Source organism: Neoarius graeffei, chromosome 27, assembly GCF_027579695.1.
Source record: "Neoarius graeffei isolate fNeoGra1 chromosome 27, fNeoGra1.pri, whole genome shotgun sequence".
Lineage (NCBI taxonomy): Eukaryota > Metazoa > Chordata > Actinopteri > Siluriformes > Ariidae > Neoarius > Neoarius graeffei.
Window position 1 is genome coordinate 23,463,229 of NC_083595.1, and position 20,311 is coordinate 23,483,539.

Sequence of the window (20,311 nt, forward strand, 5' to 3'; positions counted from 1 at the left end):
TTTGATTCGTCTGACCACAGAAGAGTTTTCCACTTTGCCACAGTCCATTTTAAATGAGCCTTGGCCCAGAGAAGACGTCTGCGCCTCTGGATCATGTTTAGATACGGCTTCTTCTTTGAACTATAGAGTTTTAGCTGGCAACGGCGGATGGCACGGTGAATTATGTTCACAGATAATGTTCTCTGGAAATATTCCTGAGCCCATTTTGTGATTTCCAATACAGAAGCATGCCTGTATGTGATGCAGTGCCGTCTAAGGGCCCGAAGATCACGGACACCCAGTATGGTTTTCCGGCCTTGACCCTTACGCACAGAGATTCTTCCAGATTCTCTGAATCTTTTGATGATATTATGCACTGTAGATGATGATATGTTCAAACTCTTTGCAATTTTACACTGTCGAGCTCCTTTCTGATATTGCTCCACTATTTGCCAGCGCAGAATTAGGGGGATTGGTGATCCTCTTCCCATCTTTACTTCTGAGAGCCGCTGCCACTCCAAGATGCTCTTTTTATACCCAGTCATGTTAATGGCCTATTGCCAATTGACCTAATGAGTTGCAGTTTGGTCCTCCAGCTGTTCTTTTTTTTGTATCTTTTAACTTTTCCAGCCTCTCATTGCCCCTGTCCCAACTTTTTTGAGATATGTTGCTGTCATGAAATTTCAAATGAGCCAATATTTGGCATGAAATTTCAAAATGTCTCACTTTCGACATTTGATATGTTGTCTATGTTCTACTGTGAATGCAATATCAGTTTTTGAGATTTGTAAATTATTGCATTCCATTTTTATTTACAATTTGTACTTTGTCCCAACTTTTTTGGAATCGGGGTTGTATGTTGGAAAGCATATTTTTTTTAAAATGAGCACGGTTTCAGACTCCTACTCAAAGGCGGGAGCTGGGGGAGGTGGCTCACCTCTGGTTAGAGGGCATTAACATTCATTCTTAAACAATAATTTCATGATGTAGAGAAGTACCAAACCATCAAACCTCAGCATCAGCCTTGGAAGGTTCAGGATGATTTTATCCAGTAGATGGCGTTTTGAGCCATTTTCAACCTTTAAAGGGGAACTGATGGCAAAAAATTTTTTATAATCAAAATTCTATTTATCTCAGTTTATTAAATATAGGAATGCATTTTTGATAGCTATTTTGTCACTGCTATAGCAAGTTATGAGTGTTTGAAATGTTATGTAATATCAGTCTATATGTCAAAGCAATGGCTGTAAACGAGATTCGTTGAGATTTGTTGAGACCATCGTAGGGCGGAAATAAAACTCTGTGTCCGAAATCGCTCACTCATTCACTACTCCCTACTCCCTATATAGGGAATTACTATAAAGAGGACTATATAGTGAGCTCATTGGTAAAATGAAAAAAACACTTTCAGACTCTAGTCCATCGTGCTGGTATTTACATCATTACTGTCGCACAATTAAAACGTGCCAGATCAGTCGGCTGGTGGGTTTTCAAAAGAATAAATACATGCATGCATTTTTGTGATAAATACATATTATACTGAGCATATTTCCCACATTAATCAATGCAAAGTACCTGCATCTTTCAGTTCTTTTAAATCAAGGCTGAATACTTTCTTCTTATTAAACCAAATTTGAGACTTTTAATTTGATTTCTTTCAGCGTGACCACAATGCATGATGGGATATATTGCTTTGGTTAGTGACCATCGTTGTACACTACTTTTCGTGATGCATTGTGGGATACTTTGAGTGCACTATATAGGGTGTAAATAATCCTCACTAAGGTTTCGGACAGCACTACAAAATGGTGTCGCCACTATATAGTGCCCTATATAGTGAGTAGGGAGCGATTTCGGACACAGGGAAAGTGACCAACATCTGCCAACGTTGTCAAAAGACGCGTGTGCTCTCTTTTAAATGCTGATGTAATCAAGCCAGAAGTTTTGTTTGTTTTGATAGCAATCAGGAAAGTTTGAAAAAAGTAGGCAGTAATCATCATTTAAACTCGATTTTGTGCAATATTTCGTTTGGAAAACAGTTTTCAAAATGGCAGCACTGACACCTGGCTAACACTTCATGTTTCGAAGTCTCGCACAAGTCTTGTGAAGATCGCGTGGATAAGCGACGCCTGCCGTGGACCAAATGAACTAAATTCAGCATGGCTAAAAACCGAATAGGCCGATAAGTATAATATTTAATTGCAATTAGTTTCCAATACGAGTCACGATATAAGGTTACTAAAACCGAAAACGTAATTGAATAACACGTTAATAAAGAAATAAACATATATTATCTCATTATCTCTAGCCGCTTTATCCTGTTCTACAGGGTCGTAGGCAAGCTGGAGCCGATCCCAGCTGACTATGGGCAAAAGGCGGAGTACACCCTGGACAAGTCGCCAGGTCATCACAGGGCTGACACATAGACACAGACAGCCATTCACACTCACATTCACACCTACTGTACGGTCAATTTAGAGTCACCAGTTAACCTAACCTGCATGTCTTTGGACTGTGGGGGAAATCGGAGCACCCGGAGGAAACCCACGCAGACACGGGGAGAACATGCAAACTCTGCACAGAAAGGCCCTCGCCGGCCACAGGGCTCGAACCCGGACCTATATATATATATATATATATAATATTTTGTCAATATTAACACCAGCATTGATGTGTTTCATAACAGTACAGACATATCATTTAGTTTGCAGCTCAAAAACACATTTAAGTGTGCAGTACCTCTTTAAAGTAAAAACATCATGCTGGCATGAATTTTCTTTCTATGTTGTCAGGACAATCTTGCTGTTCCTGATAAGGCTGAATACCTGTTTTTTTCTAGTTTTCTTATATCGTCACATTATTTTTGTCCTTACAATTCACAAAAACAAACATGCACAAACCCAAGCCCCATGAAGTTAATAAGTTGTATTATCCATTATCAATCAGAAGAATGAATAAAAGTATTTTCATATAGTTCTCTAATCTCTCTCTCTCACACACAAACACACTTTCTGTCTCTGTACCCCTAGGCTGAGGGAGGTGTGGAATTTGGACAGAAGGGCTTGATGATGGAGCTACAGAGTCTACAGGAGGCTCTCAAGGTGGAGATACAGATTCATCAGGTAACAAATACCAGGACTGCGACTCCTGGTGCAGAAAATCCTTTGTAAATTCTGCAGTACATTTCAATATAATTTTTTAAATATGATTTTGATTTCTTTGGGCAGAAGGCCTGTACAATCTGGATGGAGCTGTACAATCTATTTGTGGCTGTCAAAATTAGAGTCTGAGCATTTTCATGCACTTCAGTACCTGTACAGGATCTTGAACTTTGTCTACAATTATGAATAATGGCTAGTTTAAGGATATTGCCCTTTGTTTGACCCACATGTCCCATATCTATGTAAATTTGGTATGAACAGGAATACTCTATTGCTATACACTAATGTTGTTCATGACTCCATGAATGACTGTTCATAGGGGATGTAAACATTAATTTAATATCATTTGACATTAAAGAAGACATTTTCACATTGCCTTCAACACCAATTGTGGATTTTGGAGGAGGACTGAAGGGTTTAATTGACTATTTGAGACAGGGCCACAGTTGACTGTCATCTGGAATGACCCTACAAGGCCCATAAACTATGACTACGTTTACATGCACGTCCAAATCGAGCTGCTGTTGGTAATCGAGCAAAGGGTCCCAGCAGGGGTGCCAGAGAAATCCAATCCTACATGCACAAGTGAAATCGGGCTATTGTGCAAGGTGCATTGTGCACCCGAGCCACACGTGGCGCTACACGCCCCATCGTGTTGGTACACTTCCGGTTGTCGTCATGAAGAAGAGCTATAGTGTTGCCAGATACTGCTGACGTATCCCAGCCCAAACCATGTTCAAATCCGCTAAAATGCACTTAAAACCCCCAATCTGGCAACACTAGCAGTTCCGTGTTCAAGCTGTTAGGCTTGCTCTAACAGACTATGGCTACAAACTGTCCGGCGCAGACCACTGTTTTGTAAGACAACTTATTTTGCACAATAATATTTTTCTAAAGTCCATTTTTTGCTTACAAAAAAATATTTTTTTTTGCTTACAATTTAACTTATGTCTTAATAAACACACAAAAAGTTCAGTTGTTTTGTTTTTATTGACATTCTTCAGATGTTGGACATATATATACACACACACAAATACAATGACTTGTTTATGTACACAATTCACAGCTATGCAACAGCTGTACAGATGTATTTGGTGATACAGTAAGTGAGCTAAATTTTAACAGTGCAAACAATGCCACAAAAAGAAAAGATTCATGCCGTTGTCATGATTCGTTGTCATGCCGACCGAGGCTGTTGTGTTTCCCGCTTGTGGTCTCGTCACTCGTCACTTCCGGAAGTAGCTCGACAACTAGCTCGATAGGGTATACATGCGCAAAATAGCTCGGCAGAAATCGCATAAACTAGGTCGTGTAGCTCGATTCCGAGAAATCAAGTTCGGTTCAATTTCAGCCGAATTAAGGTGTATACATGGCATTTTGAACTTCGATTTCAGTCGAGCAACGGCAGAAATTCGATTCTCTCTATGTGCATGTAAACGTAGTGATTGTGACTGCATCACACAAATGCTTAAATGACTTATTTACCTGCATTATCTGTTCAATATAGAATAAATCCTTCATAGCCTATCTGGGTTTCATATGGGCCAAGTAGTGAAGTGAAACATAACAGGATATTTAATAGAAGGAATGTTTGAAATGATCTCACATATACTGTAAGTGATAACTTTCAGGTTTTGCTTTTAAAAACAAAACAGGAGCTTCAAACAAAAGAACATAGCAGAGACAGGAAAGGTTGGACTTGGTGTTCCAAAGCACAGTGCTGCTACTGTATACAACATGGTTATGCAGAGTTGGGGGTGTGGTCATGGGGGGAGGGGGGAGACGATGACAGGAGTATGGTCATTCAGGGATGTTGTCAGCAGACAACTCTGCTAGACTTTCTACAAGATTTGAAGCATGATGGCCCTGATGGAGGACAGATAAATTGAGTGCTCTGGCAGACCAACATGTTAATCAGTTGTATTATATGTTCTAAAAGTGATACTACATGCAAGTAGTTAACACTGTCTTATATGTAATACCCTCATTTCTAATGATGTTTTACTGGGCGTATAGCGCACTACATAGGTTCTGCTACAGTATTACCTTATTCACTACTTAGTGAACAAGCTACACGTAGTGAACAGGAAGCAATGTGGGACTAAAAACATTAAGACTAAATAATGATTTCTGTGCAAAGGTGAGTTGAATCTTTCTTTAGACTTTATTTTTAATATTTATTTTAATTATCATTGTTTTATGGCCTTAAATTTTATTTAATGCTTATTTTTTATTTTTAGTTTTTTGCTTGGACATTGTTTACATTAAATACGTACACCATGTTGTACAGAAACCATTCTTTTTTTTTTCATTAACATGTCTAATACATAGATTTAGGCACTGCCTAAAAGCGGAGCTCCCATCTGTTTCTGGGTTGTAGAATTTTCTTATATCATAGCCAGCCTCATCTCATCTCATTATCTCTAGCCGCTTTATCCTTCTACAGGGTCACAGGCAAGCTGGAGCCTATCCCAGCTGACTACGGGCGAAAGGCGGGGTACACCCTGGACAAGTCGCCAGGTCATCACAGGGCTGACACATAGACACAAACAACCATTCACACTCACACCTACGGTCAATTTAGAGTCACCAGTTAACCTAACCTGCATGTCTTTGGACTGTGGGGGAAACCGGAGCACCCGGAGAAAACCCACGCGGACACGGGGAGAACATGCAAACTCCGCACAGAAAGGCCCTCGCCGGCCACGGGGCTCGAACCCAGGACCTTCTTGCTGTGAGGCGACAGCGCTAACCACTACACCACCGTGCCACCCATAGCCAGCCTCTTTTGTTTTATTTCTTTACCGGCTAATACTGGCCACGAGGCGTTGTGTATGACTGGTATTTATTAACACTGGCCACTAGGCGGTGTGTATGACTGGAAATTACTAACACTGGCCACTAGGCGGTGTGTATGACTGGCAATTACTAACACTGGCCACTAGGTGGTGTGTGTGACTGGTAATTACTAACACTGGCCACTAGGCGGTGTGTATGGCTGGTAATTACTAACACTGGTATGGTGGCAGGCACGCGCAAGACTGAAACCATCAGAAAACAACTCGATGGGTTTCTTTATGTATCCACACTCTATGCCTATGGGGCTCCGCTCGCCAGCTCTGCTGTTACTGTAGTACCTCAGGACCCAAACATGATTATTTTTGGCATTTTATGTTTATCAGAGCTGCCAAATGTCCCCACAAAGCTAAAAAAAATAATGCATTTCTATACCCCTTTACTCCCACATGGAGTACAACTGTAAGAGAACAGGATTTGTGATGCTTCTTGCAGTTCCACTATCTGCCTCTAAGAGTTGCTGTGTGAACAGCCTGAATTGCACTCTGCTTGGCTAACCAAGTATATGAAGCGCTTTGAATAATCTGTTCTGCCTATGCTCTCTCTTTGCTTTTCTCTCTCTCTCTCTGTCCCTCACACACACGCACATTTATACTTTGTCCTATTATCATTCTTTCTGCAGAAGCTAGTTGCACAGATGAAGCAAGATCCACAGGTAAGAGCTGCATCAGCATGAAGATGATCACTTCTCATTCAGCTATATTAATAAATATGTAGAGACACACACAGATATGGTTTCTCAAAAGGAGTGTCAGTGATTGTGTGTTTTTCTTTTGTTCGTAGAATGCTGAGCTGAAGCTACAGCTGCATGACCTTCAGGCCAAGATCACAGTACTGAGCGAGCGGCAGGTAAGAAGCATCTGAATGTGTGTGTGTGTGAGAGAGAGAGAGAGAGAGAGACAGCAGAGTCTGTTAGAGAAAGACAATTAAAGACCATTGAATCTTGAAGGTGAAAGACAGACATTGATACAATTTTATTGTTGGGTGGTCTGTCTAATTCCAGTAAGGCAGAGAGAGCTGTTTTAAATCAGCAGAACTGACTCTCATGTAGTAGCTACTACTTCAGTCTTCACGGAATCTGCTTAAGTATAAAACTAGAAATGTCCGACTGTTATTTACTGTTTACTAATTAGCAAATAGCTTATGCATTTGATAATTGACTACACACAGTTATTGCACTCTGGTATACAATTCTCAATAACCAAATTGTATCACTCTCTTTCTCTCTCTCGCTCTCTCTCTCTCTCTCTCTCTCTCTCAAACCCTAACCCTAAGGGATTGGTACTCTTCTCTCAACAGTTCTCTAAAGCAGTGATCGTCAACTGGCAGACTCAGCAAAGTACTGTCAGTTCTTAGAAAACATTTGTAGTAGGCATCTTTCAGTCTCAGGAGACTATGGGTCTGCTCTCTGGTTGTCAATCAGGATCGGGAACAGCGTCGAGTGTGACTAATGAGTCTGATGCAGGAATGGCAGTTCTTCCGGCACAATTGGCAGATGAAGACTGAGGATGGTCTGTCAGTCTGGTTGTAGGCTTTCTGTCTCTTGGCTTTGGACTGCTGGACAAGTGTCTCTTCAAAGCTGGAGAGTCCTTTGTGTACTGCTTGTCTCCAGGTTGTTTGCTCTGAAGCCAAGGTTTCCCAGATGTTTGTGTCGATGTTCAAGGCCTTCAAGTCTCTTTTGCAAACGTCTTTGTATCGCAGCTGGGGTCTCCCTATGGTGCCAGTTCGCCATACAGAAGGTCTTTTGGGATCCGGCCATCGCCCATACGTACAACGTGTCTGAGCCAGCGTATGCGTCTCTGTTTAAGCAGGCTGTACATGCTAGGAATTCCGGCTTTCTCCAGGATGGTGTTGTTAGGAGCTTTGTCCTGCCACTTGATGTCTAGGATGCATCGAAGACAGCGCATGTGGCAGGCATTGAGCTTGTGTTCCTGTTGGGCTCGTATGGTCCAAGACTCACTGCCATACAGGAGAGTGCTCACAACACAAGCACTGTAGACATGCACCTTGGTGTGCTCTGTCAGCTTGCTGTTCGTCCACACTCTCTTCGTCAGTCTGGCCATGGTGGTGGAGGCTTTGCCGATCCGCTTATTGAGTTCAGTGACGAGAGAGAGGGAGACAGAGATGGTAGATCCTAGGTACATGAAGTCATGGATAATGTCCAGTTTGTGGTTTGAGATGCAGATGTGCGGTGATAATTCTGCATCTTGCGCCATGACCTGTGTCTTCTTCAGGCTGATTGTAAAGCCGAAGTCTTGGCAGGCCTGGCTGACCCGGGTCATGAGTTGTTGAAGGTCGTCAGAGGTTAAAACCTCTCCAGACTAAGAACCAAGTCCTAAGTCCAGCTGAAACGCCTTCAAAACTTCCTCTTCTCCAGACTAAGAGCCAAGTCCAAAGTCCAGCTGAAATGCCTTCAAGACTTCCTCTTTGCTGACGATGCTCCTATCCCGTCTGATCTGGTGCGAAGATCGATACCTTCTGTGGCGTTTCTGAAGGCGTGCTTCAGCATGACTACAAAGAATATCCCGAACAATGTCGGTGCGAGGACGCAGCCCTGTTTTACCCCACTCTGGATACTGAAGGAGTCAGATGTTAAGTCATCGAAGACAATGGTGCCCTTCATGATGTTGTGGAAGGACTTGATGATGCTGAGGAGTCTGGGTGGGCATCCTATCTTGGGGAGGATTTTGAAGAGGCCGCCCCTGCTGACCAGGTCGAAGGCCTCTGTCAGTCAGTGAAGGTGATGAAAAGTGGCTGCCTCTGCTCTCTGCATTTCTCTTGCACCTGTCGTAGGGAGAAGACCATATTGATGGTGGACCTGTTTGCGCGGAAGCCACACTGAGATTCGGGGTAGACTCTCTCTGACAGGGCTTGGAGTCTCTTCAGTGCGACTCAGGCGAACAGCTTCCCCATGATGCTGAGGAGAGAGATGCCACGGTAGTTATTGCAGTCACTTCTGTCGCCTTTGTTTTTATAGAGGGTGACGTGACAGATCCAGGGTCCGGGAGTCTGGTTTCTTGGAGGGCGACAATGTCCATCTGCAGTTTGCTCAGCTCTTGGTCAATGACTGCGGTCTTGCGATTGTTGCTGATATCTTGAAGGTTGTCGGAGAAACCAGGTGTCATGGTTCTCATGTTCCAGGTGCCCTGCTTGAGGGCCAAGGTTTTCTTCTTTGTAGGCTTGTTGTTTGGTGCACAGTTGTCGATCTGCTTGTCGGTTTTCACCCTAAGTCCTACGCACCCAGTGAGGCTAATGGACCATGGCGAGGCAGCACCTTACTGGCTGGGGGCTGCCCAATGAGGCTCGATGACCTGTCCCACCGTTGGAAGCAGCCCCTGGCATCTAGCTGTACGCCAATCAAGCAGAAGACTTATAACCGGTATCTGCTGCTTCCTGTGTTTTGTTGACGCTGTGTAGCAAAGCTGAAGTGACCAGGACAAAGCTGTGTATAGCGACGGGCTGCCTTATGGATTCCGGCTCCAGATTTTCTTCCATGGTTTACTTCCTTAGTCTTTCCCTCTCTTGAGGGGTCCAGAAGACAGTGGAGCTGTTTTACCCATAGCGGGGGGTATGGTTTCTGGGCACCAGGACATATCCACACACCAGTGGGCCTGCGTGCCACGGATCTGGGGGCCAAACTGCTTCTGAGTCCCTTGTAGGCGCTCAGTTTCCGTGTGTCACCACGAGGAGGGCACATAGGGCTTGCTGAAGGAGAGGCACCACATAGGGCTTGCTGAAGGAGAGGCTATGTACTGGCAAGGAAAGACTTATGCGCTCGGCTTTCCCTTTCGCAGTGCTGTAAAACAGCAATGCTAATGTCATCTATTATCTCCCACCATCACCTTATGGAGGCTACAGTGCAGGGAGATTGCAAGATGATTTATTCACTGGAATAGCATATGGAGTCCTTGTGAAAAAGAGAGCCCATCTTGGCTTGACAAGGATTTAGTCCCTTCATGGATTTACAACCTTAAGCTCAACATCTATCCATCCATCCTGCAGCAGAAGTGAGCTTAACATATGTAGAGTAATGAGATGCTGGTTTATGGTGAAAAGGTTTAGAGGAAACTGAGAAAAAGAAAAAAGAGATAACACTGGTCTACAGCCAAAATGCTTCTGAAATAAATATAGTCAAACTTTACTAATTCTGGGTCGCTGAGATCGAAAATGAAACTTAAAACTATCCATTGGCTCTAGTTTTCAAGATTGGCTCTATGAATAAATTGGGTTTGGATAGTACTTACTTTTTTGCCAAAACAATGAATGATGCGATCTGAAGCTGGTATTGCATCATACATGATATCATGTTATTCCTAGAAGTCACCGATGATAAGTCAATTTACGTCACTCTGCTGAACAAATTGCCCTATATCAGCTCAAAAAAATCATACAGTGATATGCACTTGAGATTAAGTCTTTTTGATTTATCTGTTTAGACAAAGTGAGCAGGGATGCTTCATAATTATATGAACAACACAGATAACTTCTGCTGTGTTTGTGGTGAAGTGACTTTTGCCTCACAAAAATACAGTATAACTGCTGTAATCAAAAAAGCCTGCTACCTTTATAGTTTGGTTACAGAATTGGAGATCAGGACAAGAGTTGGGCCCCACACACATGCTGTAACACCTGTGCAAAAATTCTTTGCCAGTGGTTGAACAGGAAAAGGAAGTCCATGCCTTCTACAGGGCCAATGACTTGGAGAGAACCAACTGATCATATCAACAATTTGCCCCAGTTGGGAAAGGTTTGTCAAAGAAGAAAAAGTGGACTGTAGAGTATCCAAATATTCCATCAGCTATATGCCCAGTACGCCAGAAAAGCATGCTTGTTCTTAATGCACCATAAGCATTCTCACTTAAGTCAGATGAAGAGTGTGAAACTTCTGGTCCTGAACCATCAATGTCACATGATGCAGATTTTCTCCCATCCTCCTCCTCTGAACCACACCTGACAACACAATGTGAACTGAATGACCTTGTCAGGGATTTGGAACTACCCAAAAGTAAGGCAGAGCTTCTGGGCTTTAGATTACAACAATAGAATCTCCTGGTAGGCTATGTTAGCGTTTTCATGTTCTGCAACTGTCAAAAAGATCTTGTCCCATTCTCCTCATGGAAGGTGATCCATGGAAGCTTGACAAGAGATGCTCCGTTTCATGAATACAAGAGACCAGCTGCCAAAAAGCACTGAGTACTCACTGAATAAGGACTAAACCTATTTAGTACTTATATATAATTGTTTTTGGGTTTTTTTTTGCCATTTGGTTCATAATATGTTTTATTTATATAAACTTTTTGCTGATTTTCTAGTATTACATAAAGAGAACAGGTGAAATATCATGTAAACCAACCATAAACACATGAAGAGACCAAGGTTTACAGTTTATACTTAAAATGTTACTATCTACACAATGTATATAAGTATAAAATGTAAAAGCTTAAATATCTTGGAAGCCATAGCCACTCAGCTGTTTTAAGTGTCATATTTGATTTCAACACACCACATTTCATAACAAATAGCTGATTTTATCTCTGAAGCGGACAACTTCTGAAAAATTGTTGACCAGTGTAATAGAGGTTCAGTTAGATAGAGAGAAGGACAAAGTAGAAGAAGGAAAGTAGAAGAATGTCTCTCTGTCAAAATGACCAGCAGCTCAACTCAAATGAATTTCAGTTTACACTAGTTGACCATGAAAGTGGCAAAAACATGCCAGTAGGTGGATTGATGATTCTAAATTGCCCCTAGGTGTGACTATGTGTATGTGTGTGTCCATGGTGCCCAACAACACACCCATCCACAGTGTGCCCCCACCACACAGCCAGCATTGCAGGCACCAACTTCAGACCCTCAGTCAGGGTCAAATAACTGTATACATCAGTGATACCAGCACACACAGTATGATGGACATGTTCTCAAATAATCAGTGCAGCATGAAAAACATCCATAAAATAAGTATCTGTAGTATAACCATTTCTCTTTGTTTTTATTTTGTTCATGGTTTTGGAGCCAGTGTTTCATTTTGCTCACAGTACGTATATTTGCAAAGTGTTTTTGCTGTTCTGAGAATTGTGTTGGCGCGTTTTTGATAGTGAGACATTGTTTACAGAAATGTGTGTAAGCAATTGAGAGGAACTGTGAAAACACACATTGGCATCTGGCCTAGTCAGTTATTCCTGTCTTAATGTTGAGCAAGAGAATTTGTTTGGAAACTCAAATAAAAACTGATACTAGACCAGTAAATACAAGAGGCTGCTGTAGTGGTTCAACCCAACTTGTGCTGAATCGAGATTTTGTACCCATCGAGCCTTTTGAGTAGGAGAAGATGAAAAGAAAGGTAGTAAAGCGACAGAGGGAAAGAAAGATGGAGTGAGCAGTCTATCTGCTGTGTGTCTGACGAGCTGTATAGTCACACAGTGTGAAACCTCCTCAAGAAAACACTTTCCACCTGGCATTTATTGATCTCCCTCATTCTTTCTGCCTCTCTTGCTTTTCTTTCTCTCTCTCTCTCTCTCTCTCTCTCTGTTCACTCATGCTGAAAATTCTTTTAAACACCACCACTTACTGTTGCTAAGGACTGCTGCTAGATCCTCATTTCGAAAGACATAAATGAGGTTGTGACCCTGCCTGTGTGTTTTGTCCTTCTCGTCTTTATGCTGTCTCTGGAGTTTTATTTGATTCAGCATCCACATACTGGTCTTCTTGTGTCTCTTTGTTGTTGATATATATGAATGAGTATCGTGCCTGGGTTAATATATTTAATGGTCTTAATCAGTAAAATTAATAGAGTTATTATTTTCCATGCTAATGATCCATATGTGAACTATGCTGGAAATACAGCAAGAGATATGTTATATAACTGATGTACAGTATGTAGTGAATCAAAGTAAGAACATCTTTGTTTTTATTTTCTTTTTTGTTCATTTTCTTACATCAGTGGGACATATCAAGTGCAACAAAGCAGAAATAAGAAGTTATTAGACTATTCTGATAGCTGTGAAACATGAGAGGTGGAGTTGAAGACTTTGTTTCTTAGCAACAGGTAGAGTAAATGAGTTTCTCACAACCAGTCAGAATTTGTGTGTGTGTGTGTGTGTGTGTGTGTGTGTGTGTGTGTGTGCGCGCGCACGCGCATACCAGGTAGTTTCTTTTCAGTCAAATTAAAGTGTTCACTGTGTGTGTGTGTGTGTGTGTGGGGGGGTGTTCCTGTGCTTGCATTTGCATGCAAGCTTACGTGCTAAAAAGGGTTTTGTGTATCAGGGCCTTCAATAAAACAGTGGAATTGACAATAAACAGGAGCTCAACACAGAATATGAATATTTAATTTGTAAACATGTTTATATACATTTATGTTGGTGGATTCTGTTCAGTAGTACATATGTGTAGTATACATTAAATGTTAGGTTTAACTGGATCTGATCCTGACCTGGATAAAGCAGTTGCTGAAAATGAATGAAAGATGAATGAATGTAGTAGCCACGTATCAAATCAGTATGCAGTACAAGGGATTTGGTTCTACAGCACATTAAAATGAACCATTTAACTGCACAAATGTTCAGTTGTTGACACCTCAGAAGTACAGAAGAACACTGTATCAACTATTAAGCATGGTGGTGTTAGTATCATGCTCTGGAGCTGTTTTGCTGCCATTGGAACTGGTGCACTGCACAAAGTGGATGAAATCATGAAGAACGAAAAGAAAGAAAGCACAACTTTATTCATCACACACTTGTGAAATTTACTCTCTGCATTTAACCCATCTGAAGCAATGAACACACATATGTGAGCAATGAGCACACACACATATCCAGAGCAGTGGGCAGCCATGCTAACAGCACCCGGGGAGCAGTTGGGAGTTAGGTGCCTCGCTCAAGGACACCTCAGCCCAAGGCCGTCCCATATTTACCTAACCGCATGTCTTTAGACTGTGGGGGAAACCGGAGCACCCGAAGGAAACCCACGCAGACATGGGGAGAACATGCAAACTCCACACATAAAGGCCCTCGCTGGCCACTGGGTTCAAACCCAGAACCTTCTTGCTGTGAGGCAACCGTGCTAACCACTACACCACTACCTCAGATTTCTTTAGCATAAGCTCAAACCATCAGCTAGATGGTTGAAACTTTGACACAATTGAATGTTCCAAAAGGACCTTGACCCCAAACATACATCAAATCTGGTTGTGGAATGGATAAAGCAGAGTAACATTAAGCTTTTGGACTGGCCTTCCCAAAAATATGTGGACTGTGCTTAAAAGACGAGTCCATGCCAGGAAACCAACAAATGTAATTGAACATATTCAAGTAGAAAAACAATAGTATTATCAGGTTAGGTTTTGTGCTGTTTGGGAATGCAACAGCACTACAAACCTTTCCTCACTGATCTTCATGGTTTTAGGAAGGTGGCAGAGAACTTCACTCCAAGCAATGATATCATTCACTGAAGATAATTGCACAGGGTACATTATTATAGGACTTTCACTCACCATGCCTTTCCTTCTTTGTCTGCCCTAATACTCAAGAGCCACTGGTTTTGTTTTCCAAATATGCAGAAACAACAATGACTACTACAATTCAAGGTGGAGTGATGATCAAAATTCCCCAAAGGAAGAAAGTGTGATTTACACTGTAATTCAGCCTGAATTAAAAGAATTAAAGAATTAAAGGTTAAAAGAAGGCACTAAAGTCGTCTGCCTCTTTTTTGCTGCCTTCTTATTTATTTCTTTGAATTTTGATTTCTGTGTAGGCTTGAATATTGTCTATTTATTTGGAGTGAAGCGCTAGAAAACAACAGCTGTCTCAGTGCTTCAGCTGTCTCAGGTATTGAATTGAGCAATGTGGCATCTGTTCTTTTTGTTAAGGCTTTGAAAGCCCAGTCACAGCCACAATTCTGCAGAGAAGCTGTATGTGATTTTATAAAACTAACTGGCCTGGGTATAGAAAAAAAATGTGTGTGTATGTTTAACATCTTCTTTTTTTTTTTCTTTTTTAAGAAAATGTATGAATCCCAAAAGAAAGCTATGTTCCCAGCTGTGCACCCACACACTCCTCTCCTATCGTGATTGTCTAAGTTTGGGTTAATCGAAATGAAAGATGGAATGCTTTCCATGAATCAGCCTGTGAGAGCCAGATCAGCACTTCCATGCTGTTCCTAATGACTAGATGTGCACTAGTGCTGAGAGAAATGGTGTGTGTGTGTGTGTGTGTGTGTGTGTGTGTGTGTGTGTGTGTGTGTGTGAGGAAGCAGGCAATGTGAGTGGAATGTTAATCTGAGGCTCAGAGCTGGTTAAATACCAGCACAGAAAGAGTGACAGCATGTTGAAAGATCCTCAGAGCTAGTCTGTGTGTGTGTGTGTGTGTGTGTGTGTGTGTGTGTGTGTGTGTGTGTGTGTGTGTGTGTGTGTGTTTTCAGGCATTATCTCTATCAAAGAAAAAATGACATTAAGGAAAAAGAAAGAACATCAGAAAAAAAGGAGGAAACATTGCATGTCTTCAGCAAAAAGAGTGAGAGAGACTGTATCATCCATTGTAGTACTTATTCATTGTGCTACACTGTATATGGTTGAAGAAGTTCTACAGATTTTAGGCACTGTGGCATGCAAAGTCATAACCTGTTTGTATACGCACATAAATACACCACGATACACATATTGCTAAGCTTCTTGTGGATTGGTACTATTGATATTGTTTCTTTAAATTGTAGTTTCTACTAAAGTTTGTAAAGGTTGGAGTTTCTGACCTAGACACATTTCTAGAGGAAGAACTGTAACGCTACATGGCTAAAGGTTTGCAGACATCTGACTATCACACCAGATGTATTTCTTAAACATCCCATTGCAGATTATAATAACTTCTGCTCTTCTGGCAAGCGGTTTCACTAGATTTTGGAAATGTGGCTGTGTGGATTTTTTTTTTTTTCATTTCGCACAAGAGCATTAGTGAAGCCAGTCGGTGATGTCAGGTGAGGAGGCCTGGGGTGCAGTCTGCTTTCAAATTCATCCTAAAGGTGTTCAGTGGGGTTGAAGTTAGGGCTCTGTGCAGGGCACTTTAGTTCTTCCGCTCCAACCTTGACCAACCATAACTTAATGGAGTTGCTCTGTGCACAGGGGCAACGTAATGCTGTAATATGTTTGGGCCTCTGAATTCCAGTGAAGGAAATTATAATGCTACAGCATACAAAGATATCCTGCACAACTGTGTGCTTCTACCTTTGTGGCAGCAGTTTGGGCAAGACCCACATATGTGTGTGATGGTCAGGATTCCAAATACATATACAACCCCGATTCCAAAAAAGTTGGAACACAGTACAGATTGTAAATAAAAATGGAATGCAATAATTTACAAATCTCAAAAACTGATATTGCATTCACAATAGAACATAGACAACATATCAAATGTCGAAAGTGAGACATTTTGAAATCTCATCTCATCTCATTATCTCTAGCCGCTTTATCCTTCTACAGGGTCGCAGGCAAGCTGGAGCCTATCCCAGCTGACTACGGGTGAAAGGCGGGGTACACCCTGGACAAGTCGCCAGGTCATCACAGGGCTGACACATAGACACAGACAACCATTCACACTCACATTCACACCTACGGTCAATTTAGAGTCACCAGTTAACCTAACCTGCATGTCTTTGGACTGTGGGGGAAACCGGAGCACCCAGAGGAAACCTACACGGACACGGGGACAACATGCAAACTCCACACAGAAAGGCCCTCGCCGGCCATGGGGCTTGAACCCGGACCTTCTTGCTGTGAGGCGACAGCGCTAACCACTACACCACCGTGCCGCCCCAAATTGCAACTCATTAGGTCAATTGGCAATAGGTCATTAACATGACTGGGTATAAAAAGAGCATCTTGGAGTGGCAGCGGCTCTCAGAAGTAAAGATGGGAAGAGGATCATCAATTCTGCGCTGACAAATAGTGGAGCAAAATCAGAAAGGAGTTTGACAGTGTAAAATTGCAAAGAGTTTGAACATATCATCATCTACAGTGCATAATATCATCAAAAGATTCAGAGAATCTGGAAGAATCTCTGTGCGTAAGGGTCAAGGCCGGAAAACCATACTGGGTGCCCGTGATCTTCGGGCCCTTAGACGGCACTGCATCACATATAGGCATGCTTCTGTATTGGAAATCACAAAATGGGCTCAGGAATATTTCCAGAGAACATTATCTGTGAACACAATTCACCGTGCCATCCGCCGTTGCCAGCTAAAACTCAATAGTTCAAAGAAGAAGCCATATCTAAACGTGATCCAGAAGCGCAGATGTCTTCTCTGGGCCAAGGCTCATTTAAAATGGACTGTGGCAAAGTGGAAAACTCTTCTGTGGTCAAACGAATCAAAATTTGAAGTTCTTTATGGAAATCAGGGACGCCGTGTCATTCGGAATAAAGAGGAGAAGGACGACCCAAGTTGTTGTCAGCGCTCAGTTCAGAAGCCTGCATCTCTGATGGTATGGGGTTGCATTAGTGCGTGTGGCATGGGCAGCTTACACATCTGGAAAGACACCATCAATGCTGAAAGGTATATCCAGGTTCTAGAGCAACATATGCTCCCATCCAGACGACGTCTGTTTCAGGGAAGACCTTGCATTTTCCAACATGACAATGCCAAACCACATACTGCATCAATTACAGCATCATGGCTGCATAGAAGAAGGGTCTGGGTATTGAACTGGACAGCCTGCAGTCCAGATCTTTCACCCATAGAAAACATTTGGCGCATCATAAAACGGAAGATAAGACAAAAAAGACCTAAGACAGTTGAGCAACTAGAATCCTACATTAGACAAGAATGGGTTAACATTCCTATCCCTAAACTTGAGCAACTTGTCTCCTCAGTCCCCAGACGTTTACAGACTGTTGTAAAGAGAAAAGGGGTTGTCTCACAGTGGTAAACATGGCCTTGTCCCAACTTTTTTGAGATGTGTTGTTGTCATGAAATTTAAAATCCCCTAATTTTTCTTTTTAAATGATACATTTTCTAAGTTTAAACATTTGATATGTCATCTATGTTTTATTCTGAATAAAATATGGAATTTTGAAACTTCCACATCATTGCATTCCGTTTTTATTTACAATTTGTACTTTGTCCCAACTTTTTTGGAATCGGGGTTGTAGTATTTGTGTCTATATAGTGTATTTGTGTCCATATAGTGTATAAGGACACTTCAGAAACAATGTGGTAGCATTGTGAGCCTGGTGTCCTGCCAGTCTTTCTTCTCCAACATCATCAGCAGGAATATGAACAATGCCCGTGTGCTATTTTCAACAGCAGAGAAGCTAACTAATGCCCCACCACAATTAGCACCTGAACTTCTATCAGTTAATAAATGCAATGAGTTTGCATCTTTTTTCAAAGGTAAAATTGATAAAATAAGGCAGAATATTTCTCATAATATATCTCAGTTGCAAAAAATTGAAAAACTGCAATCACCAATGACACAGATAGATAACTTTAACACAATGTCAGAATTTTGTTTAATTGATTATGAGACTCTTGAAAAAACTGTACAAAATCTCAGTTCTTCAACATCTGAATTGGACATTCTGCCCACCAACTTTTTTAAGTCTGTTCTTCATCTTATAATTACAGATGTGCTTCAAATTATAAATACATCCTTGGAGACTGGCGTTGTTCCTGCGACCCTAAAAAAAGCTGTTGTAAAGCCCCTTCTTTAAAAAAATAATCTGGATCCTTCAGTGTTAAATAACTACAGGCCAATATCAAATCTACCATTCATCGGGAAAATCCTGGAAAAAATTGTCTTCAATCAATTAACTGCCTTCTTGATATCAAACAGCCGTTTTGATAATTTTCAGTCAGGATTTCGTGCCAATCATAGCACTGAAACAGCGTTGATTAAAGTTATAAATGACATACGTCTTAATACTGATGCAGGCAAAACATCGGTCCTGGTATTACTGGACCTCAGTGCAGCTTTTGATACTGTTGATCACAACATACTGCTATATCGACTTGAACACTGGGTTGGATTGACTGGTAAAGTTATCAATTGGTTAAAATCATACTTAAAAGATAGAAGCTTCTTTGTTACCCTGGGAAATTGTTCCTCAACGTCAATGCCCTTGACCTGTGGTGTCCCCCAGGGGTCGATTCTTGGACCATTACTTTTCAACCTTTATATGCTCCCACTTGGGCAAATTATCAATAAAAATTTAATTTTGTATCACTGCTATGCAGATGATACCCAAATTTATTTTGCTCTATCACCAAATGACTATGCCCCCCTTGAATGTCTCTACCAGTGCATTGATCAAATCAATAGCTGGATGTCACAAAATTTTCTTCAGTTGAACACAGATAAAACAAGTAATTCTATTTGGAAAAAAAGATGAAAGACTCAGGATTACCACTATTCTTGACACAAAAGGGATTAAAACTAAAGAAATGGTTAAAAATCTTGGTGTTTTCATTGACAGCGAGCTAAACTTTGACAGTCACATGAAAGCAATCACTAAAACGGCATTTTATCACCTAAAAAACATTTCCAAACTAAGAGGACTTGTGTCAAAAAATGATCTGGAAAAACTAATACATGCCTTCATCTCTAGTAGGGTTGATTACTGCAATGGCCTTTTCACAGGCCTGCCAAAAAAGACCATCAAACGACTTCAGCTGGTTCAAAATGCAGCGGCGAGGGTTCTCACACGAACAAAAAGAACAGAGCACATTACCCCAATTCTAAGGTCCCTTCACTGGCTTCCAGTAAGCTACAGAATTGACTTTAAAGCATTGCTGCTGGTGTATAAATCTCTAAATGGTACAGGGCCCAATTACCTCTCTGATATGTTGTAGCAGCCTAACCCAATCAGATCTACCAGATCGCAACAGAAAAATTTACTATTAAAACCAGTTGTTAAAACAAAGTTTGGTGAAGCAGCTTTTAGCTACTATGCAGTACATCTATGGAACCAACTGCCAGAAGACATTAAAAATGCTCCTGCTGTTGGCAGCTTCAAATCTAGGTTAAAGACCAAGCTGTTTTCAGATGCTTTCTGTTAAATAATTAATATTTTTACATTTTTTATAATCTTTACTTTCTCTGCATGTTTTAAATTTACTTTAATTTTATTCTATTTTATTCTGCTGGTTTCTTTTTCTTTTTCTCCTTTCTTCTTTAGGGCATTTTATTATTTTATTTCTACTGTTGTTTAATTCTTATTATTTTCTTTTAATTCTTTTAATTAATTGTTTTAGATTAAAAATAAAATTATTTTATGTAATTTTATTTCTCTATTGTTTACTGTTTTTGTTTTTGCTTCTGTAAAGCACATTGAACTGCC

General features: G+C 41.2%; 1 protein-coding gene across 4 annotated transcripts in view; it reads left to right on the plus strand.

Moving 5' to 3' along the window:
* phf21aa (PHD finger protein 21Aa) overlaps positions 1-20,311 on the plus strand; it is a 217,397-nt gene that overhangs the window by 97,939 nt on the left and 99,147 nt on the right. For all 4 annotated transcript variants that reach the window (XR_009651772.1, XM_060911884.1, XM_060911883.1 and 1 more), the window contains exons 3-5: positions 3,009-3,101; positions 6,619-6,651; positions 6,780-6,845. Coding sequence is in view for 3 of the 4 variants with exons in the window: in XM_060911884.1 (XP_060767867.1) it covers positions 3,009-3,101; positions 6,619-6,651; positions 6,780-6,845 (192 nt within the window). In the remaining variant the exon portion in view is untranslated. The remainder of the gene's footprint in view (positions 1-3,008; positions 3,102-6,618; positions 6,652-6,779; positions 6,846-20,311) is intronic.